This window comes from Macaca thibetana, chromosome 2 (genome assembly GCF_024542745.1).
Source record: "Macaca thibetana thibetana isolate TM-01 chromosome 2, ASM2454274v1, whole genome shotgun sequence".
NCBI lineage: Eukaryota > Metazoa > Chordata > Mammalia > Primates > Cercopithecidae > Macaca > Macaca thibetana.
Genome location: NC_065579.1, coordinates 98,976,415 through 99,001,431, shown reverse-complemented (window position 1 = coordinate 99,001,431; position 25,017 = coordinate 98,976,415). Strand labels below are relative to the sequence as shown.

Sequence of the window (25,017 nt, the reverse complement as noted above, 5' to 3'; positions counted from 1 at the left end):
TCCTCAGAACTGAAAGGTTTTCTTATACCACACTAGTCTATCCACATTGTAGAGTAGTACCATTCATGCTCCACCATGTATCATGAGCTAATTATCAGTAGCTACCTATTCAAAATTAGACATTTCATAGAACCACTTTATTTTTACATTAAGTTTTACCTTTTCTTTTTCACGATCAATTAAGGAAAACAAATATTCAAAACTTCGTGGGATTACTCCTCTCAGGTTATGAGAAAAATTATCAGATTCAGATGGTCCTAAAAAAGTTAAAAAAATAAACACTGGATTTTTATTCTATTCCAAGAGTCTTTCAAAATGGCAATTTACATAGAAATAAGATGATTATACTATATAATGATTTTCCTACTTGTGCTCCAAGCAAGTTAAATTTAGGTCTGTGAGAGGAATTGAAATTTTTCCAACTGCCAGGTACCAAAATCTGCAGGAATATCAAACAACTGTACTTTATTGCAGCACATTTGGTCTCATAGACTGACCTGTGCTCCAGGCCTTGGCCCCATACCTTGTGACCATAGGCTAATTACTAAATCCCTCTTAAGCTGCAGAGTTCTCAGTTATAAAATGGGGATAATAATGGTAATAAATACCACATAGGGTTATTGGAAAGAATTAACTGAGAGTGTAAAGGCAAAGCACTGAGAGCCACGTTAGTGCTTTAAACACATTAGGTACTAAAAATCACGATTAGCTAGTTGATTTTTTTAAAAATTAGGCAATAAAAGCCAAGCTGTTAAGAAAAGTACTGTAAGAATATCCTATAAGATTTCCATGCAGACAGAAAAATGCAGAGTCTCTATTTTGTTACACTGGGAAAAGGAAGAGGTATCAGTGTATATGTAAATAGCAGGATTCTAAGGAATTCTAATTCAAGTTATAGCAATATTTCCCAGAAAAAATATATATAGCTAGAAAAGATCTAGATCTATTTAACAATCAAAATATTGGTGAAGTATGCCTTAGAGACCAAAGGAACTAACAAAATGCTGATATGCAGAAGAAAAATAAAGAAAAAATTTTAAAATATAATAGTTGTCTTTGGTAGAAGGCCTTGCACCACACCTGGAATATTTTAAATAGTCCTTGTAACCCGTAGCTTAAGAAACACATAACAGAGGTAGAAAAATGCAAGTAAATGAATAAAGAGAATGAATATTAGAACATGCAGATAATTTTACATCATTTTCCTGTTGGAGAATATATTATACAAAGATCAATTTGGTATAGTATGTTTGGCCCCAATTCTCATGTTGAAATTTGATCCCCACTGTTGGAGGTGTGGCTTGCTGGGACATTTTTGGGTCATGGAGTGCGGGGGGGCACAACCACTCATGAAAGGCTTGGTGCCATTCTCATGGGAGTGAGTTCTCTTATTTCCCAAGAGAACTAGTTGTTGGAGACAGCCTGGCACTTCCTCATCTCTCTCTCTCTCTTTGCCACTCTCCCTCTCTCTCACTTTCCTCTCTCTCTCTCTCACTTTCCTCTCTCTCACTTTCCTCTCTCACCACGTAATCGCTGCATGCCCATTCCCCTTTGTCTTCTGCCATGAGCTGAAGCAGCATGAGGCCCTCACCAGAAGCCGAGCAGATGCTGGTGCCACGCTTCTTCTATGACCTGCAGAACTGTGAGCCAAGTAAACCTCTTTTCTTTATAAATTACCCAGCCTCAGGTATTTCTTTACAGCAACACAAATAGACAAAGATTCAACAAATCTTTAATTACCTTCATCATCTCTTGCCTGACCCACTACAGTATCTCCTAATCCTTGCTCTATCCCCAATAGCCTTTATTCCACTTAGCTGCCTGAGTAATCCTTTTAATTATATATCAGATCATGTACTTCCTATTTGTTTATTTTAAAAAAGAACTCTTCCAATAATGTCACATCATATTCAAAACAAAATCCAAAATCCTCACCAGGGCCTATATGACCTGGCCCTAGGGTATAGCTCCGACTTCCCATGCTACCAGCCCCTTATCCTGGAAAACTCCACTCTCAATGGGTCTTCTGCTGTTCTTCAAACATTCTTGAGTGTGCACCCACCTCAGGGCCTGTGCAACTGCTGTTCCTCTGCCTGTAAGATTATTCTCTTGGACAGTCTCGTTGTTCACTCTTCTTTCACTTAATAACCTCAAAGGTGACCTCCTGAGAGATCTTTCCTGACCCACCACCTAAAATAGCACCCTCTACTTTTTTCCATCCCTTTACATTGCTTTATTTTAATTCATAGCACTTATTACCTCTGGCATAATTTCTAGAGGTGTATTTGCTTTTAATTGTGTATTCCCCCTGCCTGAAAATCAGAAGGTCCACAAGAGCCAGGACACTGCCTTGTATTCAAGTAAACCAACAGTGTCTTCAAGAGTGCCGGGCATACTGTAAGTACAAGTATTCAATTATTTGTTGTTGTTGTTGTTGTTATAACCTCAGAGAGAGAGGAAGACCTTTCTTACTACAACTCACAATTCAGAAGCCATTAAAGAAGAAAAAGAAGCCGGGTGCAGTGGCTTCTGCCTGTAATCCCAGCACTTTGGGAGGCCGAGGCAGGTAGAGCACTTGAAGCCAGAAGTTGGACACCAGCCTGGCCAACATGGTGAGACCCCCATCTCTACTAAATATACAAAAATTAGCCGGGTGTGGTGGCGCATGCCTGTAATCCCAGCTACTTGGGAAACTGAGGCTGGAGAATTGCCTTGAACCCAGGAGGTGGAGGTTGCAGTGAGCCAAGATTGCACCACTGCACTCTAGCCTAGGCGACAGGGGGGAGGCTCTGTCTCAAAAAAATTAAAAAAAGAAGAAGAAATTGGGAGGCCGAGACGGGCGGATCACGAGGTCAGGAGATCAAGACCATCCTGGCTAACACGGTGAAACCCCGTCTCTACTAAAAAATACAAAAAATAGGCCGGGCGAGGTGGCAGGCGCCTGTAGTCCCAGCTACTCGGGAGGCTGAGGCAGGAGAATGGCGTAAACTCGGGCGGCGGAGATTGCAGTGAGCTGAGATCCGGCCACTGCACTCCAGCTTGGGCGACAGAGCGAGACTCCGTCTCAAAAAAAAAAAAAAAAAAAAAAAAGAAGAAGAAAAAAAAAAAAAAAAATTCAGCCATGTAAAATAAAACTTTAGCATAGAAAAAAAAAAACCTCAAGTCAAAAGACAAATGAAAAACCTAGAGAAAAATCTGGAATCCATATCATAGACAAAAGGCTAACTTCTCTGTTTTATAAGGAATATCCACCAATGAGTAAGAAAAAGTCAAGCTAATTTTTCAAATGGGAGAAAAAAGCTTGAATGGGCATTTCAACAGAGAGGCTATTGATATATCAGATAAACATATGAAAGGTATTCAGTTGTCAACAGAAATAAACACACAATAAGATAATACTATACATACTTAAGAATGCCTAAAATGTTTTAAATTGACAATTTCAAGTACATATAAGGAAGTGGAGCAACTGGAACTTCCATATACTACTGAGATAATCACTTTGGGAAACTGTTGGGCAGAATTACTAAAGCTAAATATACATATATACTATGATCCAGCAATTTTCCTGGATACATATCCAACACAAATTATTTCAAAAGACACAAGAAAAGATGTTCACAGCAACATTATTCATATGGTTGAAAAGTTGAAATAATCCAAATGTCTATCAACAGTAGACTAGAAAATGTGTAGTATATTCATACAATAATATATTATACAGTAATGGAAATAAACTACTACTACTTGCAACAACATGAGTGAATCGCAGAAACTTAACACTAAAAGACCAGAAACAAAAGATACACAATAAAATATTATTTGTAGAGGATCAAAAACAAGCAATATTAATGATGACAGAGATCAGAGTAATAGGCATTCCAGCGGACAGGGTTTGGTAGTTACTGACCAGGAATCTTGATCTGGTTAGTAGTTATACAGGTGTATAAACATATACAAATTCATTAAATCCTACTGAAAAACTGTTTATTCAGTACCACTCTGTGCCAGGCATTGAGCTGGAAACATAGCTGCAAACATGATTAACACATGGACTTTGCTAGCAAAAAACTCACAACTTGGCAGAAGCCTAGGGAAATCTCCTTAATTTCAAGAGATCAACATCATATATAGAAATTATGCCTTTCCCCAAAATGTTGTAGGTTACTGTTATCACAGAAAGGGTAGATTAAGCCAACAAAAGTTAGTCTTTAATTTACTTACCCATCATAGTAAACGTCTTCCCTGAGCCAGTCTGTCCACTGTAAAAAATAATGTTTTACATATTATTTTTACACATAAAATTAAAAGACTACTCCTATTATAATACTAGTGTATAAGTTTTCTCCACAAAAAGTTAGCTTATTTTCTTTTCATTTTTAAATTCTATTAGATAAAAAGTGAATGATCCTCCTCTTTTCTCTCCAATCTCCCTACAAAGAGCTAACCACTATTAATTGGCAAATGCTTCTGTATTACACAAACATAGCCATCAGAGTTTTCATTTAATCTTTATTTACAAAAATTGGGATGATGCTCTTCATACTGCTTGGCAACCTGTTTTTCCCTTAATTTTACCTCAGATACCTTTCTAGGTCAGCAATAGAGGTCTGCCTCATTATTTTTAATAGCTACACCGTATTCCACAGGTTTGGGATCGTGGAGCATCTTGAAGCACCATAATTTATTTAACCAGAATCAAATGAACTTTTGTTTCCAATTTTTGCTATGCTAACTAATACAGCATTTCCTTTCCTAAATTCTTTGTCTTTAAAAGATACTAAAATCTCTTCATTTAAATATAAAGCAATAAAAAAATTCTTATGCTATAGGTTTTTCTGCAGTGTCATATCTTCTGTTATTCCACTTAACAGAAACAAGAGTAACAAAAAACTAAAAGTAAAAAAGTTGAAGCCAGGCAGTTCCAGCTACTGAGGAGGCTGAAGTAGGAAGATGGCTTGAGCCTAGGAGTTCCAGGCTGTGGTGCACTAGAATCACAGCTGTGGATAGCCACTGCACTCCAGGACCGGGCAACATAAGAAGACCCCATCTTAAAAAAAAAAAAAAAAAAAAAAAAAAAAGTTGTATTTTAAAGATGTCAATCAGGATATCAAAAGACTTTAGCTTAGATTCACAGCAAAAATAGAAAATTTTGAATTTACTTTTTCATTAAATGCCCCCCAAAACTAGAAAACAGTATGCTATAGTTTTTTACCCCCTTCTTCTGGAAGAAAAGAGGAAAAAAGTTCTTTAGTAACTCAGAATGAGAAATGGATATTATTGAGTCCCCTACAAATAGGGTAATCCTACAGATTATTGTTCAAACAGGCACTTGAGAGTGAAGAGGACACTATTAATAATACTTGACAATTGGTATTGTCCTCAGTAAACCAGACAGTATACCCACCCCGCCATGTATTACCTAGCTCTGTCTGCTGAGAAGGCCTAGAAGCAACAAACCAAACACACCTAGCGCCCAGATCTTGGTTGCTAAATACCATGCTCCAATTAAAGGAATTAGGGTTCATTCTAGGCATAGGTCAGGGAAAACACAAGATGAGCCCAGAGCATCTTGTAGCATCACAAAGTAAGAAGGTCCTCAAAAAACAAAAGGGTGAGCTATAGCAAAGGGACACAAAAACCAACCTCAAGGAGGGCCCATTGGGCAAAGCTGGAACAACAGAAACAACAAGGTAAATAATTTTTAGTATTGGATTATAACCTAAAGAATAAAATAAATGTACATCCATAACATATAAATAATTGAATAAATAAATGTGGAAAACATACAAATCTTTCTTTTTTGTTTTGTTTTGTTTTTTTTGAGACAGAGTCACACCCTGTTACCCAGGCTGGAGTGCAGTAGTGCAATCTCGGCTCGCTGCAACCTCCGCCTCCTGGGTTCAAGTGATTCCTGCCTCAGCCTCCCGAAAAGCTGGGACTACAGGTGAGCACTACCACACCCAGCTATTTTTTTTTTTTTTTTTTTTTTTTGTATTTTTAGTAGAGACGGGGGTCTCACCATGTTGGCCTGGCTGGTCTTGAACTCCTGAACTCCGGTAACCCGCCCACCTCAGCCTCCCAAAGTGCTAGGATTACAGGCATGAGCCACCACGCCTGGCTGGACAAACCTTTCTTACAAAAAAATGTTATATATATAGTTAGACAGATACTCTGCTCTACACTACCCCTCTACCTTCGAGTGTAATCCCTGCTACCTTGATAGCCAGGCAGGGCCAGTCTAATCATATGAGTCCCCAAAATCAGAAAACCTATTTTAGCTGCTATCAGAGGGAGGTGTGACAAAGGAAGAAGAGTCAAAGAGTTACATGTTGTTGGTTTTGAAGATAAAGGGGGTTGTAAGCTAAGTAATGTGGGTGGCCTCTAGAAGCTAAAAAAGGCAAAGAAACAAATTTTCCAGAAAGGAACAGAGCTGCCAAAACAATTGCATCCCTGCTGACGCCTTGATTTTAGCCTGTGAGAGACCCGAGTTGAACTTTTCACTTACAGAACTGTAAGATAATACATTTGTGTTGTTTTAAGCCACTAAGTCTGTGGTAATTTGTTACAACAGCAACAGGAAAATAATACAAGCATGTACTATGTATAAGGACACAGACAACAACTTACTATGCAAAGATGGTACCGTTATAACCGCTCATGCAAGACTCCACAATGCTTTTAGCCACAGTTGAGAATACAGACTCCTACAAACGTAACCAAACATGTTTAACATTTCATAAAAATGAAAACATTTTTCCTAAATTACATTCTACAATGTAACAGCAAAAATTGCTTAGTAATAACATGGTAACATCCACTACAAAAAAAAGGCTAAACTATCTAAGATGATAAAACTTTAAACATAATTACATTTATTAATCTCCTATACAACTATAGATTTAAAGCACACAACTCAACTGTATACAGAATTTTGTATAGCATATTGCATGTAGATATTGTACTGGTACTAGCATAAAAAAATGGCTGTATATCTTCTTCAGTGATTTTTCTCGTAAGTTTGCATTGAACAGTCAATACCTCCATTTTATTTTCATTTTTACCTATAAGTAGATGCAGTCTTATTAAGAATGTAAGAACTCCCAAATCTACAGTTTATTTTTATTTATTTATTTATGAGATGGAGTCTCACTCTGTCACCTTTAGGGCAATGGCGCAATCTCAGCTCACTGAAACTTCCACCTCCCAGGTTCAAGCAATTCCCCTGCCTCAGCCTCCTGAGTAGCTGGGACTACAGGTGCGCGCAACCATGCCTGGCTAATTTTTGTATTTTTAGTAGAAACGGGGTTTCACCATGTTGATCAGGCTAGTCTCAAACTCCTGACCTTGTGATCCACCTTGTGAGGTGGACCTCACCTCCACCTCCCAAAGTGCTGGGACTACAGGCATGAGCCACTGCACAAGGCCCTCATTTTATGTATCTCTTGGCCAGCTATGCTCCACATAAAAGAAGATCCAAAGACCTAAACGTCGGCCCAAAAACATCTCCATGTATAAGGGAATACTGAAGATCTGTGATGGGCTGCGTGCAGTGGCTCACACCTGCAATCCTAGCACTTTGGGAGGCCAGAAGTTCGAGACCAGCCTGGGGAACAGCAAGACACCATCTCTACAAAAAATTTAAAATGTAGCTGGGCATAATTGAGATTTATCCTGGAATGAAAAAAAAATTAGCCAAGCATAGTGACACATGCCTATAATCACAGCTACTTGGGAGGCTAAGGAGGAGGATCACTTGTACACTCCAGCCTTGGCAATAAAGCAAGACCCCATCTCTTAAAAAAAAAAAAAAAAAAATCTGTGATGTTCAGTATAGTAGCCGTTAGTTATATGTAGGTATTTAGATTTAAATTAAGTAAACAAAACTTAAAAGTCAGTTCCTCATACATACTAGCCATATTAAAAGTGCTCAGGAGCCACATGTGGCTAGTGCCTCTGACGCACTGAATTTTAAATTGGATTTAATTAATTTAAACTTATATAGTCACATTTGGCTAGAGGCCATTGTAACAAACAGCACAGATACAGGACATTTCCATCACTGCAGAAAGTTCCATTGGATAGCACTAACTAGGTCTTAATTAAGTTGACGTTAATTAGAAAAGCACTTGTTGACATCATGGTAATCCTAAATCCTTAGATTAGGCAGTTCAACGGTATTTCTCCATCATGCACTGGCTCCAAAAAGTGCATCTTCACTAACCTCCAGTGCCTCAGATGCACAAGCAACACTTTTTTTTAAATTTATTTATTAAAATATATTTATTAAAATTAAAGCAGTTTTATTAAAATGAATAAGATGATAATGATTAATCAATAATAAATAAGCGCCTAATAAATATTAAATTATTCCCCAATGACTATAATAAATTCCCTTTCTTCTGATAACATACTTCTGTATCTCCTACGAGCAACACTTTTAATATAACTAGTGTGTATGAGGAACTGACTTTCAAGTTTCATTTAATTAGTTTAAATCTAAATAGCCACATACAACTAATGGCTACTACACTGAACATCACGGATCTTTTTTTTTTTTTTTTTTTAAAGAGACAGAGTCTTGCTCTGTTGCCGAGGCTGGAGTGCAGTGGCACTATCATAGCTCACTGTAGCCTCAAACTCCTGGGCTCAAGTGATCCTCCTGCCTTAGCCTCCCGAATAGCTGGGATTACAGGCATGTGACACTATGCCCATAATTTCCTATCACTTGGTGGAAAAAAAAAAAAGGAGGCTTTTGTCATTCTGCTACAAAGTTTGATGAAAAAAGGAGAAAACTATTTAATAAAATTAGATTTAAAATATTTATGGAATATTTGAGTCTCCTTATTTGAGACAGATGAAATTAAAAAGAGACCAACCCAGAAAAGAAATCCTTTTTTTTTGTTTTGTTTTTTTTTGAGACAGAGTCTTGCTCTGTTGCCCAGTCTGGGGTGCAGCAGTACAATCTCTGCTCACTGCAAGCTCCGCCTCCTGGGTTCATGCCATTCACCTGCCTCAGCCTCCTGAGTAGCTGGGACTACAGGTGCCCACCACCACACCCAGCTAATTTTCTGTATTTTTAGTACAGACGGAGTTTCACTGTGTTAGCCAGGATGATCTCAATCTCCTGACCTTGTGATTCGCCCACCTTGGCCTCCCAAGGTGCTGGGATTACAGGCGTGAGCCACCGCACCTGACCAAGAAATGAAATTCTTAGAGCTAATGAAGGCCTACCTGTTCCAGGTAAAAAGTAAAGTTTCCAGCCAGGCAAGGTGTCTCACACCTGTAATCCCAGCACTTTGGGAGGCTAAGGCAGGCAGATCACAAGGTCAAGAGATCAAGACCATCCTGGCCAACATGGTGAAACCCCTTCTGTACTAAAAATACAAAAATTAGCTACGCATGGTGGTGCGCACCTGTAGTCCTAGCTACTCAGGAGGCTGAGGCAGGAGAATTGCTTGAAACCTAGAGGCGGAGGTTGCAGTAAGCCAAGATCATGCCACTGCATTCCAGCCTGGTGACAGAGTGAGACTCCATCTCAAAAAAAAAAAAAAAAAAAAAAAGTTAAATTTCCAATTATCATTACCTGAGTGGTATCCACATCTGCAACATGATCAAACATGAAGGTCTTGGGCTCAGGGTTGGAGTGCAGCCGGAGACTCGTGGAGGAGAGCACAGATAAGCATAAGTTCTGCTCTCCATCAGCTGACCCAGATCTTTCTGCAGGAGGACGAATTCGCACAAAAACTTTGATAGCATCACCTTCAATACTAAAGACAAAAAAAAAAAAAAAAAAAAGTAGCAGTGCAGTTTATTGAAGAAGAAAACTGAAAAAGGATCCAAGTCTCATATTGCCTGTAATGTTTCTATAATGAGTTTCTCCAACAAAGCCGAAGACATACCCCATACAAATTTACCTCTTTGTTTGTTTGTTTGTTTGTTTTTTGAGATGGAGAGTTTTGTTCTTGTTGCCCAGGCTGGAGTGCAACAGTGCGGTCTTGGCTCACTGCAACCTCCACCTCCCAGGTTCAAGTGATTCACCTGCCTCAGCCTTCCAAGTAGCTGGGATTACAGGGACCTGCCATCACACCCAGCTAATTTTTGTACTTTTAGTAGAGATGGGGTTTCACCATCTTGGTCAGGTTGGTCTTGAACTCCTGACCTCAAGTTATCTGCCCACCTTGGCCTCCCAAAGTGCTGGGATTACTGGCATGAGCCCCTGCACCCGGCCAAATTTATCTCTTTTTAAAGAGTCTCACATGACCCATTCCTTTTACTGATTTACTTCACAACAGGCACCTTCACAACCCTTTACTTGAACTCAAAGGGAGTGTGAGTTTATTTCATGGAGTAAGTAGTGCTTGTCTCTCATTTCCCTCTTACTAGCAATAATAAGTCAGTCATTCCCAAGGAGAATTATGCTACTGATTCTATTATTTTGCCTGGAAAGTGAGAGGGCAAAGGGAATATGTGATTTTCTCACATTTCCAGCTGGTTGAGGACTAAGTTAAATTTTGAAATAAGTACTCTTTACTAAGCTAAATGGTTGTTTTGAAAATATTCAATCCCTAGTCCTTTGGGAGTTCATCAAGAATATTTTTTTTCTTACCTTGTTTGGTTAGACTGACCATTTGTCACACTGCGTAACTCAGCTGGAATAAAAATAAAAAGTCATTAAAGGTCATTTAAATTGTAATATGGAAATCCTATTCTTCTCTAACATGCTCCTGCGTTGCCTACTATATTCAGCCTCCTCAGATCCCTGGCATTAACAATGTGGTGCTCCACAGCTGAGGCCTTGATCCTATTCTCATTCTATCCCAACCCATTACTGGTTATAACACCTAGTGTCATGGTGATAGAGACAGGAGACAGCCAAATGCCGTCCAGGTCATTGTGCATAACACCTAGTGTCATGGTGATAGAGACAGGAGACAGCCAAATGCCGTCCAGGTCATTGTGCACAGGGGGCTTGCCTAACATAACCACAGTGAAAAATTCCATCCCTCAACACATGCACAGTAAGGGAAATAAATCAATGCGGAGTGGCTCAGACTAAGGGCCCACATGCACACTGGGAGAATGGGGTGGAACCAATGGGAATTTGTGCCTTATGCAGGGAGAGAAGCCTGGCCTCTTCAGCTGGTGTGTTGTGGCCTGGTATTCAATCTGTGAGGTGGGAGGCTGTTGGCAGGACCTCCTTTTTTCATTGAGAGCTTTCTTTTAATTGAAAGAAATCAGGCACATTCCTCAGCCCCGGGCTCAACACAAACAGGCCCAGTACAAACACATCCCACCATATATCTCTCAATTTCCTGAGCCCAGTACAAACACATCCCACCATATATCTCTCAACTTCCTGAGCCCAGTACAAACACATCCCACCATATATCTCTCAATTTCCTGACAAACACCACCTGGAAAATCCCCGATAAGGACACAGCGTTTGAGGTTTTACTGAAAGTGCGGGAACCAATAGAAAAACTACTAAATGTATAACTTAAAATGTAAACCAATTGTAATGCTGTAACCAAAAGAATTCCCTTGTTCCTCTGTAACTTTACTATCCTATTTACATCGGGCTATAAAAGGCAAGCACTCGCATTGTTCGGGGCCCTCTTGTATGCTGTGGAATGGAGGGACCAAGTTCGAACTTGCAGTAAAAGATCCTTGCCGCTTGGCTTTGACTCTGGACTCTGGTGGTCTTCTTTGGGGAACAAACAGTCTGGGCATAACATAATAAATTCTGCTCTCCTCGCCTTTCAATGTATCTGTGTGCCTAATTTTTCCTGGTCATGTGACAAGAACCTGGATTTTAGCTGAGCTAAGGAGCAAAAAATCCTGCATCATTTTGGTGGCCTGTATAAGGACATGAGTAAAGGTGAATAAAATGTGAACAAAAAAGTCTTTTTCTCTCGTTTCTGAGCCTTATTGTCCTCGGACTTCTTCTGAGGGTAGAGGAAACTGTGCCCCTTTCTATCCCCCATCGCTCTCAGGGTAGGGAATGTTGGCCTCATTCCAGCCCAGCCCAGCCTTTCTGTGGCATTTTCCTTCTTTTTTTGAGACTGTAATAGCACCTATCTTTTCTTTTACAATACTGGGAGTGTTCTACCCCCAACCCAATGGCTGCAGGCTCATGCGTAGGATGGATGGGTGAGTGGCAGCTCCTTGCGTCCCTCCCCTCCCAGGTGGGGCTGGGGTGCATGGCCCAAGGACCCCACTTGGCTGGCTGGCTAGGGTTCCTCACCACATGCCCACAGAGTCTTCCCCTCCCCTAGCCAAGGGGCCCAGCTAGGTCCAAGCCCCAGGGAAGAAACAGCAATTAAAGATTTATCTCCTGTTGCAGAAACTCATTCACATAAGAATAACAGGTTCTTCCTTGAGGCATCTTTCAAGCCCTGCATTTAAGCTTTTTTTCCTTTTTTCCACCAGGGATTAACTTTTATGTGAGAGGCTTTTTTTTTTTTTTTTTTTTTTTTTGAAGATGTTTTACTAGGCCAAGACCCCAACTATCACTGTTTATATTCTCTGTAAGGTTTCAATTATGAAAAAGGATTTGTGAGGTTGGTCTTAGGCTGTAGCCAAGCTGGTGTGCTTTCCATGTCTTTCTGTATGGCTCTGTCAGAAAGAAGGGTACCTTAGGATGGGATGCCAGCCTAGGACTCCATAGGTCCACTGTTCAAACCAGTCCGGTAAACTGGTCAATGGCAAACTTTGCTGCAGGCCTCCATCTTGTTTTACGTCCTTGGAAACGTGGCCTGTAACCACGTACCCAGTACTTTGTTTTAGCCTCTGTCATTTTACAATGGTGGCTTCGGTTCAATCCTGGCTCAAGGAATGAGTCCTTTCTGGTTTGATATCTGTGTGACCTTAGCCATTTGTTGATTCTCTTCCCCTCCATGAACCACCTTGAATTTTCCTTTCTCTGAGCACTTGGGAGGTTACCTTTGGTAAAGTTTGGAAGCCAGAAATACTGGCCACTTTACATGTTTAATATTGGGTAATAAGGGACTTAAAAGGATTTTCTTAAAAAGCGCTCAGCTTAATTGAAAGTGGATATCCAAGTTATAAGTGTATTTAAAAGGCCTTTGTGTTTTTCTCTTCTTGGATCTTATTTTGTTGGGAAAAGGTTTTTTCTCAGTTAACTGAATTCTTTTTCTCCATTTTGTCTTGCCACTCTTAATGCATGCATGGGGGCCCTAAGATAATTTCTGATGGCCTGACACTCCTTGGGGAAAACAGAAAAGGCTCCACGGATTCCATTTTGGGAGAGACCTTTGTTTTCCTATTGGAGACCCAGGAATTAGAGGTGGATGGATCCCTCTCAAAATCTGTTTTTGTCTTCTGGCTATATTTGTTTACTAGGCCCTAGAAACTACGTGTTTTCCTAGCCCTGCTCTTAAAGGGCCCCACTCAGACGCTAATTGTCCAGTTATGAAATTGGTGAACAGAAAATCTTATAGCTACTGGATCTTCTTCTGCCTGTGTAGTTATGTATGTGTTGTGTGTGTGATCTCTATAAACAAGAGTTCTAATTAATTGGCCTAAAGGAAAATAAGCACTTAGATCAAATATTTTTTAAAGAAAGAAGAGCTGTGGTACCGTTTAGTTCACATGACTTTAATCTTTGAAAAATAAAAACAGCCTTAAAAATTATTGGTAAAATTCAGATGTCATCAAAATGTACATTTTTGCCTAGGGTTAAAGGACTGTTTTGAATTAGATAAGATAAAGCTAAATGTTTAAACAAGTAGTGGAAGGATTGTAAAAATTAATCTTGCAAAAAAAATTCCTTGTGTGAACATACTGATTAAATTCAAAAGGGTATTATATGGCTTTTCTGTAAATTGAGCATTGAAAATAAAAGCACAACGAGGGTCTCTTAGGGCACCAATCTGCTCTTTAGCTAAATCTGTAAAGGGCTGTCATAAAAGGTTTTTGCTTTTTAAAATTTCTGAGCCATCATTTTGGCAAAATAAATAACTTATGGTAATCAATTCTATTTCATGAAAATCAAATGTTTTAAACCTCTAACATATTCAACAGGCTTCCCAAAATCAAGCTTCAGTTTCAAAATTGTCTTTCCTGACACCTAGCTTTTGGATGCTACAGAGGGCCCTGGCACATCCAGAAGAGAGGTAAACAGATTACCTGACATGTTTAGGTAAACAGATTACCTGACATGAGATTGCCAAAATAATGTTTAATCTTCTTCAGGTTATATTTTAGGGAACAGTATTAATATATGTTCCAAAATTGTATGGGATTTCTAAAATTCTGGTGTCTGACCATCAAAATGGAATCTGTGGTGCCTTTTCTGTTTTTTCCAAGGAGTCCCAGGCCATCAGAAATTATCTTTGGGCCCCATCAGGAGTATATGCTATCAATCACAATTAAGGTTGTTATGTTATTATAAACCACAGATAACCACATTTATTTGTCAATTCTGTTTCTGACTGTAAGTACCCTGGACATTTTGTTATTCACAGATAATTGTTGTCTTGTTTTCATCCTCTTCAAAAGATGGTTTATAATCAGCCATAGAACTTTCGTAGGTGCTCTCAAATGCAGGTTTCTGATAACTATGGAGATTGTGACATTAGAATAAAGAAAAAACAAACAGGACTCATGAAGAGTTGAAATGTTCATGAATATCAAGCTAAACAAGAGTTAACTGGATGGACTTAATGAATACAAAACTGAAGTAATCTTGACTTTTGCTTGGAACATTGCCAATCCTTGTTTTGTTTTTCAGAGTCAAGGAAACTATTTTGAACTATTTTACAGCCTTTAATAATTGAGTAAGGTATACTCCTGTGAACAAAATTTGAAGCGTGTTTGTCTCTCTCCCTCTCTGCCTGGCTTCTCCAGAATTTGGAAACTAGTTGTGAGTATTCTTAACTTATGACAATATAGTTGTTTGCATCAGTGCAATAAGAGTCCATTTTCTTTGCAACAGGACACAACTGAAGACACTAGTTGTTTTGCCAAGGACTTTGACTGGAAGGGTATGCTTCCCTTAAAGGAGTCAAGCTTGACTTGCAGAGCTGATAAAAGCTCCTTGGGGCCAGGCGCAGTGGCTCAAGCCTGTAATCCCAGCACTTTGGGAGGCCGAGACGGGCGGATCACGAGGTCAGGAGATCGAGACCATCCTGGCGAACACGGTGAAACCCCGTCTCTACTAAAAAAAATACAAAAAACTAGCCAGGCGAGGCGGCAGGCGCCTATAGTCCCAGCTACTCGGGAGGCTGAGGCAGGAGAATGGCGTAAACCTGGGAGACGGAGCTTGCAGTGAGCTGAGATCCAGCCACTGCACTCCAGCCTGGGCGACAGAGCAAGACTCTGTCTCAAAAAAAAAAAGTTCCTTGGGAAAACTGGCCTCATACCTTGCCTACACAGTCCCCGTACATGGTTCCTAATCTGTGGTGAGTAAAAAGTGTCACTTTTTAACAGGCCCAAGAACCCCATGCTCTTGGGACCTCAAGAAGAGAGGAGTTTACCCAACTCACAGGTATTTGAGGGTACAAACCCATGGCTCGGCTCAGCTTTAGAAAGTCCTATCTGAGATTCCTTGTGGAATACAGTTCCATCAAAGCCAATCTAAAAGTCCTCTGTAAAAATAATTCTTGCTGCACTTCATGCAAATAATCAAGCCAAGTGTAAGACTAAAGTCTATTTTGCAAACAACTCAGTCCTATCATGGTTTGTTTTTAAGAAAAATGAGGACTGGAGAGAGATAAATTACGTTTCAAAACTTATCACTAAATTCTAGACCCACTAGTTGTTTTCAAGTTTTTTGCCTAGTTTGTTTAAAAACTAACCCTGCTTATTCCTGTGATCCAACCAGAGATCTCCGACTATAGCCCAGAAGGAACAAAGGGGGACGGGTAATGTAAAAATCTGAATCTATATTCTAGTTCTGAGCAATTATCCTACAAATCCTGCTAGGTGGTGGGAATAAATAGGGTGCCTGTCATCTAGAGGTTTCTTTTTTGGGAAAGTAAGACCAAGGGAGCTAACCAAAACCAAGCTCCATGCACCCAAATCTTAGCATAACCATAGCCACCAGTTATCTGGGTGTGACACAGGACATCCGTTTCTTTCCCTTGGAGGAGGGCTCACTTCCACAGCTTCACCTTAGCATTCAGCTTATGATAAGGAGTCCATACAACCCCTGAGACACATTTTTGGTTCCAAACTCAATTCCAAACATCAGGTCCCTAAGGAAAAAAAAAAAAAAAAACTGGATCTGAGGGATCCAGAGGCAGATGGTAACAGAAGTTAAAAAGCACAGCACAGGTGAGCATGACTAATTCCTGCCAATTAAGCCAAGCCTCCTGTTTCATGGATAAACATCATGCTAGTATCCATGACATAAATGAGGTCTAGAGAACTTGAAGGCTACTGACAGCAGGGGAGATAGGGCATATGTGGGTAAGAGTGGATATTTCCACCTCCTAGACCCCCCTGTTAACATGGGGGAAAGTCGCTTTGACATCCATGGGTGGCACCCTGTGATGGTCACCGGGTCTTGGGGATATAAGGACAAAAGAAATAAAAAGGGACACCTCGCTTTCTCCCTCCCTCACCTACCCTGGGTATTCGCTAGGAAGAGAAAGGAACCAGGGACACCTGCTCCCCTCTTTCTTGATGGATAGCCATTCATCTTCAATCTGTCCCCTTTTTGAATGCATCCTGAACCCCTGGGACTCCTTTGAAAAAAACACCTTCTTTTTTCCATTTCCTATTGTGTCCTCTCTTCACAGATAGGTAATTGTGTCTCCTTACTACAGGACACTCCCCTCGAATCCATCCTCTAAACTGTGAAAAGTTAATTTCCCAAACCTTAAACTTGAGATTGGTTTAGGATTGGGCTTGGGGGAAGGGAACCCAGAAGACTGACATGCAGGCAAAAGGGTAAAAGTTTTTTTTAACCAATCGGGCTTTTGGCCTCCCTCACCCTGTGCAAACCAGTAAAAGGCCTCAGGATTTTCAAGCTGTTCTTCCCCCGTCCTTGTTTTGTTTTGATACATGTTTTCTAATAACCCAGCTTGTCTCTTCTTGCCTTCAGGCTATCAAACTCCAGTTGCGCAACTGGAGCCTCAGATAATGGTCCTGAAACTAGGCCGCATAAAACTTAGAAACTAGGCCTCATAAAAAAAGAACTTAAAAAATTAACACCAGGTGGCTCTGGATAGGGTCCCACCCTGCCTCGATAAGGTCCCACCCTGATAGGGTCCCACCCTGCCAATTCCGGGAAACAACCTCATGGGGTCCCACCCTGCCAATTCCGGGGGTCCCACCCTGCCTCGAAGTTCCCGGAATCAACAACTCCAGGAAAAAACCTCATAAGGTCCTGCTCTAACCAATTAGCATAAGACACCTTGCTCAGGCCATAGCTAGACCCAATCATTTTGCGCCTTAAGCTTTGTTTGAATTTCGCACCCTAAGCTGTGTTTGAACTTGTGTTTGCCTATATAAACAGCCTGTAACAAGCAGTCGGGGTCCCAGGGCCAACTTAGAGCTTGGGACCCTAGCGCGCTAGTAATAAATAACTCTCTGCTGTGAATCTCGTGTCGGTGATCCTTCGCGGCGACCCCTGCCCAGGAAGGAATCGACAGTTCGGTTCCAACAGTCCCTTTTGCCAGGAACCCTTAGATCAGCTTCTTAGGGAGATCTGACTGCCATTTTCCCAACACAGCATCCCTTGTCAGCAGGAAACAGTTAAGATTGGTCTTTGTTCTTATCTTTATTTTAAGGGCAGTTAGATGTACTCTTTAGAAGGGGGAATGATAAGAGACAGGAGACAGCCAAACGCTACCCAGGTCATTGAAAAATTCTGTCCCAAAACTAGCCGGGCGAGGTGGCGGGCGCCTGTAGTCCCAGCTACTCAGGAGGCTGAGACAGGAGAATGGCCCGAACCCGGGAGGTGGAGCTTGCAGTGAGCTGAGATCCAGCCACTGCACTCCAGCCTGGGCGACAGAGCAAGACTCCGTCTCAAAAAAAAAAAAAAAAAAAAAAAAAAATTCTGTCCCTTAACACACACACAGTAAGGAAAATAAATCAATGTGGAGTGGCTCAGACTAAAGGCCCACATGCGCACTCAGAGAATGGGGTGGAGCCACTGGGAATTTGCACCTTATGCAGGGGGAGAAGCCTGGCCTCTTCAGCTGGTGTGTGGTGACCTGGTATTCAATCTGTGAGGTGGCAGCTTGTTGGCAGGACACACTTTTTTTCACTGAGAGCTTCCTTTTAATAAATTCCACTCTCCTCATCTTTCAATGTGTCCGCGTGCCTGATTTTTCCTGGGCATGCAACAAGAACCTGGATTTTAGCTGAGCTAAGGAGCAAAATATCCTGCATCAATGGTTCTTTTTTTTTTTTTTTGAGCCAGAGTCTCGCTGTGTCACCAGAGTCACCATGCCTGGCCTGTTTTTAAATGCTAGGTATAAATTGATGATTCACAAATTTAAATCTTCTTCCTGGACTGCTCTCCTGAGCTCCACACTCTTACAACTTATTACCTATTTGATATCTCTAACTGGATATGCAGTGGGCAATGAATCAAATTTAATGTGTACAAAACTGAGCGCCTGAATACCCCACCTCTACCCCAAATGTGTTTCTATATCTCCGTAAACTCCATCTTTCCAGTTGCTTAGGCCAAAAACCATATAGTCATCCCTGACCCTGTTCTTTCTCACTCTTCATATCCAATCTCAGCAAAGCTTTGGCTCTAATTTCAAAATATACCCACAGTCCAACAGCTTCTTGCTAAATCCACTGCCACAGTGTAGAACCAAGCCAGCAACATCTCTTTATTGTGTTATTATAACAGTCTCTCTGCTTCTCTTTCTCCCCCACTCCCATCTTTTCTCAACCTAGCAGGCAGAATAATTCTGTTAAAAAAGAAGTCAGAGATTGACTTCTGACTGACGTTATAAGGAACTCCACTGACCCACTCCCCAGTGAAACTTAAAAAAAGAAATTTAAAAAAAGAATATTGGCGGGGCGCAGTGGCTCACACCTGTAATGCCAGCACTTTCGGAGGCTGAGGCGGGCAGATCACAAGGTCAGGAGATTGAGACCATCCTGGCTAACATGGTGAAATCCCATCTCTACTAAAAACACAAAAAATTAGCCAGGCATGGTGGTAGGCACCTGTAGTCCCAGCTACCCAGGAGACTGAGGCAGGAGAATGGCATGAACCCAGGAGGCAGAGCTTGCAGTGAGCCGAGATCACACCACTGCACTCCAGCCTGGGCGACCGAGTGAGACTCCATCTCAAAAAACAAAAAAAAGAAAAGAAAATTAAAGCCTCTGGAAATGTTCCCAAAGGCAAACAGCAAACAAAGAAACATCCGTTCAAGAACATTTATGAAAATTCATCAAGAAAGGTGGTCCTGTGTTATTTGAACCAAGATTGCTCTCTTCCTCCCATCTGAGCAAGGCAAACACTCCACTGTCGATTGCAGCAGCCAAGAACACAGGGATCCCCCTCCAGCTCCTAACTGCAAGGGTGTCTTCCACAGAGTAGCAGGATGTCAGTGTATCATTGTGTCTCCAGCTAGCTACCTGATGCTGAGGTAAAGTCCTAGACAAGTGTGGTTGAGAGGTGAGGGCTCTCCCTTCTCCCACCCAGCCCTCATCTTGCAACTGCATGCTGAGAACACTGGGGCCCTGATCACCCTTGTCCCAACTCATTAGGCAGTGGTTCCACACAAGGCTGCTGCACTCCCCACCCTCCCCACAAAATGCTCGGCAACTAGAAAGGGTATCACTCAGAGACAAGACTGCCATTATCCCTATCCCCAACTATAGTGCCCAGGCTCAGAGATTTTGCCTAGACGAAGAATCAGCCCATAAACAGGTAACTCCTATTCTCTTCCCAAATGAGCTGAATTCATTTGCAACAGAGCATAGAGAAGTTCAAACCTGGCCGGGCGCGGTGGCTCAAGCCTGTAATCCCAGCACTTTGGGAGGCCGAGACGGGCGGATCACGAGTTCAGGAGATCGAGACCATCCTGGCTAACACAGTGAAACCCCGTCTCTACTAAAAAATACAAAAAAACTAGCCGGGCGAGGTGGCGGGCGCCTGTAGTCCCAGCTACTCGGGAGGCTGAGGCAGGAGAATGGCGTAAATCCGGGAGGCGGAGCTTGCAGTGAGCCGAGATCCGGCCACTGCACTCCAGCCTGGGCGACAGAGCGAGACTCTGTCTCAAAAAAAAAAAAAAAAAAAAAAAAAGAGAAGTTCAAACCTGGCTAGGTGTGGTAGCTCATGCCTGTAATCCCAGCACTTTGGGAGGCCGAGGCAGGCGGATCATTTGAGGTCAGGAGTTCGAGACCAGCCTGACCAACATAGCGAAATCCCATCTCTGTACTAAAAATACAAAACAAAAATTAGCTGGGCATGGTGGCACGTCTGTAATCTCAGCTACTTGGGAGGCTGAGGCAGGAGAATCGCTTGAATTCAGGAGGTGGAGGTTGCAGTGAGCCGAGACCACGCCACTGCCGTACAGCCTAGGTGACAGAGCAAGACTCGGTCTTGGGGTGGGGTGTGGGGGAAAGAAGTTCAAACCTAAGGGCACTCTCAGGAACAGTGTAGGTTTTAGTGAAAGTAATTAGGAAGACATTCAAGATACAAGCTAAATTGTAGGCCTGTTCGCTTGCCAGAAGACAATGGGGATATAAGATCAACTAGGAGTAGCTACAGTGGAGTCAGAAGAAATACGAAAGACAACCTCAGAAACTACTCCTTCAATGGAGCAAGAACTGAAGTAGTTTGTAAGACAATTTATGCCCCAGGACATTGTTAAAAAAACAATAGAGTAATCAGCTAACAATTACTGGAGTTTCACAGCTGTGTGCAGTCATGGAAAGAAAGAGATCCCTACCAAAACCACTGTGATCCCAGGATACAGGTGGGCATATCCAAAGCTGTGCTTTCCTGAGGAGCAACATCAAAGGCTTAACAGTATAGGAGGGAAATAGACTTCACTAAATTGATCCAGCCAGTTGCTAAGCAAATACACAATCAAACAACAACAAGAAGCCCCAGAAGGTAGGCTGCCAGCTCTTCATCTCTGCAGAGATCTGTGTAACTGATCAGATGGAAACTAAATAGATGGATACTGATCTGCGCTTATGTGAAACTTCCTGGTAAATCTAAAAGGAACCCAAAGTAAAATGTTTACTTAATAAAAAAAGAAGCAAAGTTAATGAGCAAATAGCGAGATAAAGTGAAATTTAAAACGACACAAATGTAGATAGTTCTGGCATTATTTCTAATTGAGATCTAAGGAACCATCACTGAGAAGTGCTAGAATTTGAACAAAGGCATGCTAAATCCAGATCTCCTACTCTGAGGCTGAGGCACAAGCACTGCTTGAACCCAGGAGGCAGAGACTGCAGTGAGCCAAGATTGTGCCAGTGCACTCCAGCCTGGGTGACAGAGCAACACTGTCTTTAAAAAAAAAAAAAGAAAAAAAAAAGGGAATTGTATATTTCACTTTTTCATTTCTCTGATTTCACAGTCAGCAACTCATGGTGTCAATGTCACTAGAGATAGCCTTCATGGGGCCGGGTGTGGTGGCTCACACCTGTAATCCCAAAACTTTGGGAGGCCAAGGTGGGCAAATCATGAGGTCAGGAGATCAAGACCATCCTGGCCAACATGGTGAAACCCCAGCTCTACTAAAAATAAAAAAATTAGCTGGGCGTGGTGGCCCGTGCCTGTAATCTCAGCTACTCGGGAGGCTGAGGCAGGAGAATCTCTTGAACCCCGGAGGTGGAGGTTGCAGTGAGACGATATTGCACCACTGCACTCCAACCTGGTGACACAGCAAGACTCTGTCTCAAAAAAAAAAAGCCTTCAGGGCACAAAGTAAAAGTTGTAAAGACCACTGCATGGGCTCTCTTCTCCCATGTGTTCCCACTTCATGCTCCAGGTCTCTGGGCTGCTGGGAAAGCAAGAAGCACTTTACCTGGGAAGTCATCAACCTCAATTTTGCCAACAAACTTAAGGGAGTGGAAAAGTTCCCCATGGCATCACCACCATCATAAAGGGGAGTGCTCCCACCACTTTAAGAAAGGCTCTCAAATTTGGTTTTCAGACAAGAGCCCTTAGTCACATACATATATCTCATTAAATAAGCAGATACTTTACTTATTTAACAGGCATCAATTTTTTTGGCTTGAGTCCAGATCCATAAGGTGGAAACAAAGAACAAACAGTATGATTGTTCAGAAAGCAGGATGAACATTTCTCTCCAATAAGGTACCATTTTGTGAGCTCATAGTCCTTGAATACTGAAAATGATGAAGGAAAAGGAATATTTTAGATGGAAAAAGGTAGCATAAAGAGGTGTTCCAATAAAAGTGCGATCGACCTAAAAGGTTACTGAAACAACAAACCCATCAAAAACAACTATAATTGACAGAAAGCTAGAAACATTAACGCTGTTGGAAAGCTCAAATGACAGAAGTTCACAAATTCTTAATCATCTGATCTAGGCCTCTCCTTATTACCATTCAGACCACTCACAAAGATCCCATTAAATCAGCTCATAATCAGGTTCACAAAAACAAGACTCCTTAAGAGATGTGGCAATGTAAGAAGTGGCGCACGTACACAGGCACAGCAAAAGACTACATTAGTGAAAACTGTAGGGTTTATCATAAGCAAAAATGACAGTGCTCTCCTCCGTGAAAAAGAGAAAGAAATCGGACGGGTCTCCTTTAAGTGAAAATAGAGACTGTGACAACACAGACATTGCTGACATCTGTGTTTTAACATTCCATTTACTTAAGGAAAAAAGAGAAAGAAGTGTTTGGAATATAAATAAACCCTTCCCTATAGGAAGGTCAGAAATGTGGAAATACGCAGACGCTGGTGGGAGCAAAAGCCGATCTTGAAACAAGGATATCTAGAGAGGTAGCCCTGGTCGGGATGTGGGAAGAGGCCTGCGAAGAAACAGCAGAACCGAGAGAAAGAAAGGGAAGAACGGCAGGTCCACTGCTCATCCCGAGCGCCTACAACTGCGCCAGACTCCTAGCATGCGCACAGGACACGGAAGGGATGACCTTTTCGGCTAGCGTATTGTCTTTGAGCGACAGAGAGGGATTCCCAAACGCCCCCGCCCGTCACTCAGCTCCTGCAGTTCATGCCCAGCAAGAACCTTGCCGGCGGTCCGAGGTTGCCATCCTTTCACAGCTGTATTTGGGGGCAAAGATAGGGTAACGAAGTCTGGGGTCCAGACTTACTTTTGCAGCCGGGTGCCATAGCGCCCTCACCCCTCGATCCCGGGAACAATGCAGCCGACGCCTCCACCTCCCGACTGCACCGCGCGCGACTGAATTCCTCCCGCTCAAGATGGCCGCGAATTTGAATTTGGCGCTTGTATCCGACGTTGACGCCCGAATGGAGGCCGCCATGTTGCCCGGTCTACGCATCAGGGGCGTGGTCCAGTTGACGTCACAGCTAAGCGCCTCTGTATCGTCGCGAATCGGTCGCGGAACCTGTCTTTACCTAGAGCTACCATGAGCAAGCGGAACCAGGTATCGTACGTACGGCCAGCCGAGCCAGCGTTTCTGGCCCGCTTCAAGGAACGGGTCGGCTACAGGGAGGGACCCACCATAGAGACTAAGGTGAGCCCTCGCCAGTCGTGTTACTTCGGAAGCGCGGCCAGCCTGCCACTTTCAACTTTTGCCTCTACTTGGAGGGTGGGTGCTGTCGGGTCCCTCTTTTCACCCGCGCTCGGCACCAATTCCGGTGGAACTCGGACCCCCAGCCTGGTTCTTTTCAAGCGACTACAGCCCCCTACGCCCAGAAAGCTCTGTAGGTTTCAGAGCGCTGCTGTTTTCCTAAAAATGACCTTACATGTAAACCGCCTGGTCCTTGGTAGATGGTAAAGAAAGATCACTTTCTTGTCTCTTCTTTCTCTCTTGTTTACCTCAAAAGCTGTGAGTTCGCAGGGTGAGTTAGAGTTACAGCGTCGTCCCATATTCCAGATAAGGACACAGGCCACTCGATCAAATGACCCCCGCCCGAACCGTGTCCTAGGACTCGAGTGTGGAACGTCTTCGGAGGAATGTCCTGAATCTGTTTCTATGCTTTGTTAAGTTAAAAAAAAAAAATTAAAAAATATAGAGAGAAGGTCGGGCACAGTGGCTCACGCCTGTAATCCCAGCACTTTGGGGGGCCGAGGCAGGCGGATCGCGAGGTCAGGAGATCTAGACCATCCTGGCTAACACAGTGAAACCCCGTCTCTACCAAAAATATAAAAAATTACCTGGGCGTGGTGGCGGGCGCCTGTAGTCCCAGCTACTCAGGAGGCTGAGGCAGGAGAATGGCGTGAACGCGGGAGTCGGAGCTTGCAGTGAGCGGAGATCGCGCCACTGCACTCCAGCCCGGGCGACAGAGCAAGACTCCGTCTAAAAAAACAAACAAACAAAAAAAGTAGGCAAAAGCCCTAAATATCCTGGGTCTAAATAGAAGAAGAGGAGCTTCAGGAAAGAGCCACACCTGACTACTGTTGTTTAGGGCTGGAGGGATCAGTATTGAACACATGAATGACAAGAAAGCAAAACAGCTAAGTTGCTGATACAGAGAAAGTTTTAGTGGTCTAGATAGAAGAGCAAACCAGCCACAACATTCCCTTTAACCAAAGTGTAATCTAGAGCAAGGTCCTAACTCTTTTCAATCCTATGAAGTCTGAGACATGTGAGAAAGCTGCAGAAGAAAAGAGTGAAGCTAACAGAGGTTGGTTCATGAGGTTTAAGGAAAGAAGCCATCTCCATAACATAAAAGTATGAGATGAAGAAGCAAATTATTCAGATCTAGCTAAGATAGTTGATGAAAATGGTTGCACTAAACAGGTTTTCAATGTAGATGAAACAGCCTTCTATTGGAAAAAGATGCCATCTAGGACTTTGTTTTTTTTGTTGGTGGTGGTTGTTTTTGAGACAGGGTCTCACTCTGTCACCCAGGCTAGAGTGCAGTGGTGCAATCACAGCTCA

General features: G+C 42.3%; 2 protein-coding genes across 6 annotated transcripts in view; one reads left to right on the top strand and one right to left on the bottom strand.

The window, feature by feature from the left end:
• The window catches only part of KIF15 (kinesin family member 15), a 123,401-nt gene extending 99,971 nt beyond the window's left edge, over positions 1-23,430 (bottom strand). The window contains exons 1-6 of one of the 2 annotated variants that reach the window (XR_007723487.1): positions 23,263-23,379; positions 10,610-10,652; positions 9,587-9,770; positions 6,631-6,707; positions 4,225-4,262; positions 160-257 (exon numbers count right to left, since the gene is read on the bottom strand). Coding sequence is in view for 1 of the 2 variants with exons in the window: in XM_050780505.1 (XP_050636462.1) it covers positions 160-257; positions 4,225-4,262; positions 6,631-6,707; positions 9,587-9,770; positions 10,610-10,652; positions 23,263-23,281 (459 nt within the window). In the remaining variant the exon portion in view is untranslated. Of the gene's footprint in view, positions 1-159; positions 258-4,224; positions 4,263-6,630; positions 6,708-9,586; positions 9,771-10,609; positions 10,653-23,262 lie in introns of both variants that reach the window. The other variant, XM_050780505.1, reaches the window with a different exon arrangement.
• Positions 1-25,017, top strand: part of KIAA1143 (KIAA1143 ortholog) — a 940,736-nt gene that overhangs the window by 903,709 nt on the left and 12,010 nt on the right. The window contains exon 2 of one of the 4 annotated variants that reach the window (XM_050780528.1): positions 23,476-23,646. In XM_050780528.1, coding sequence (XP_050636485.1) covers positions 23,539-23,646 — 108 coding nt within the window. In that variant the 5' untranslated portion in view covers positions 23,476-23,538. Of the gene's footprint in view, positions 1-23,475; positions 23,647-25,017 lie in introns of those variants that run through there. The other 3 variants (XM_050780530.1, XM_050780529.1, XM_050780531.1) reach the window with 3 other exon arrangements.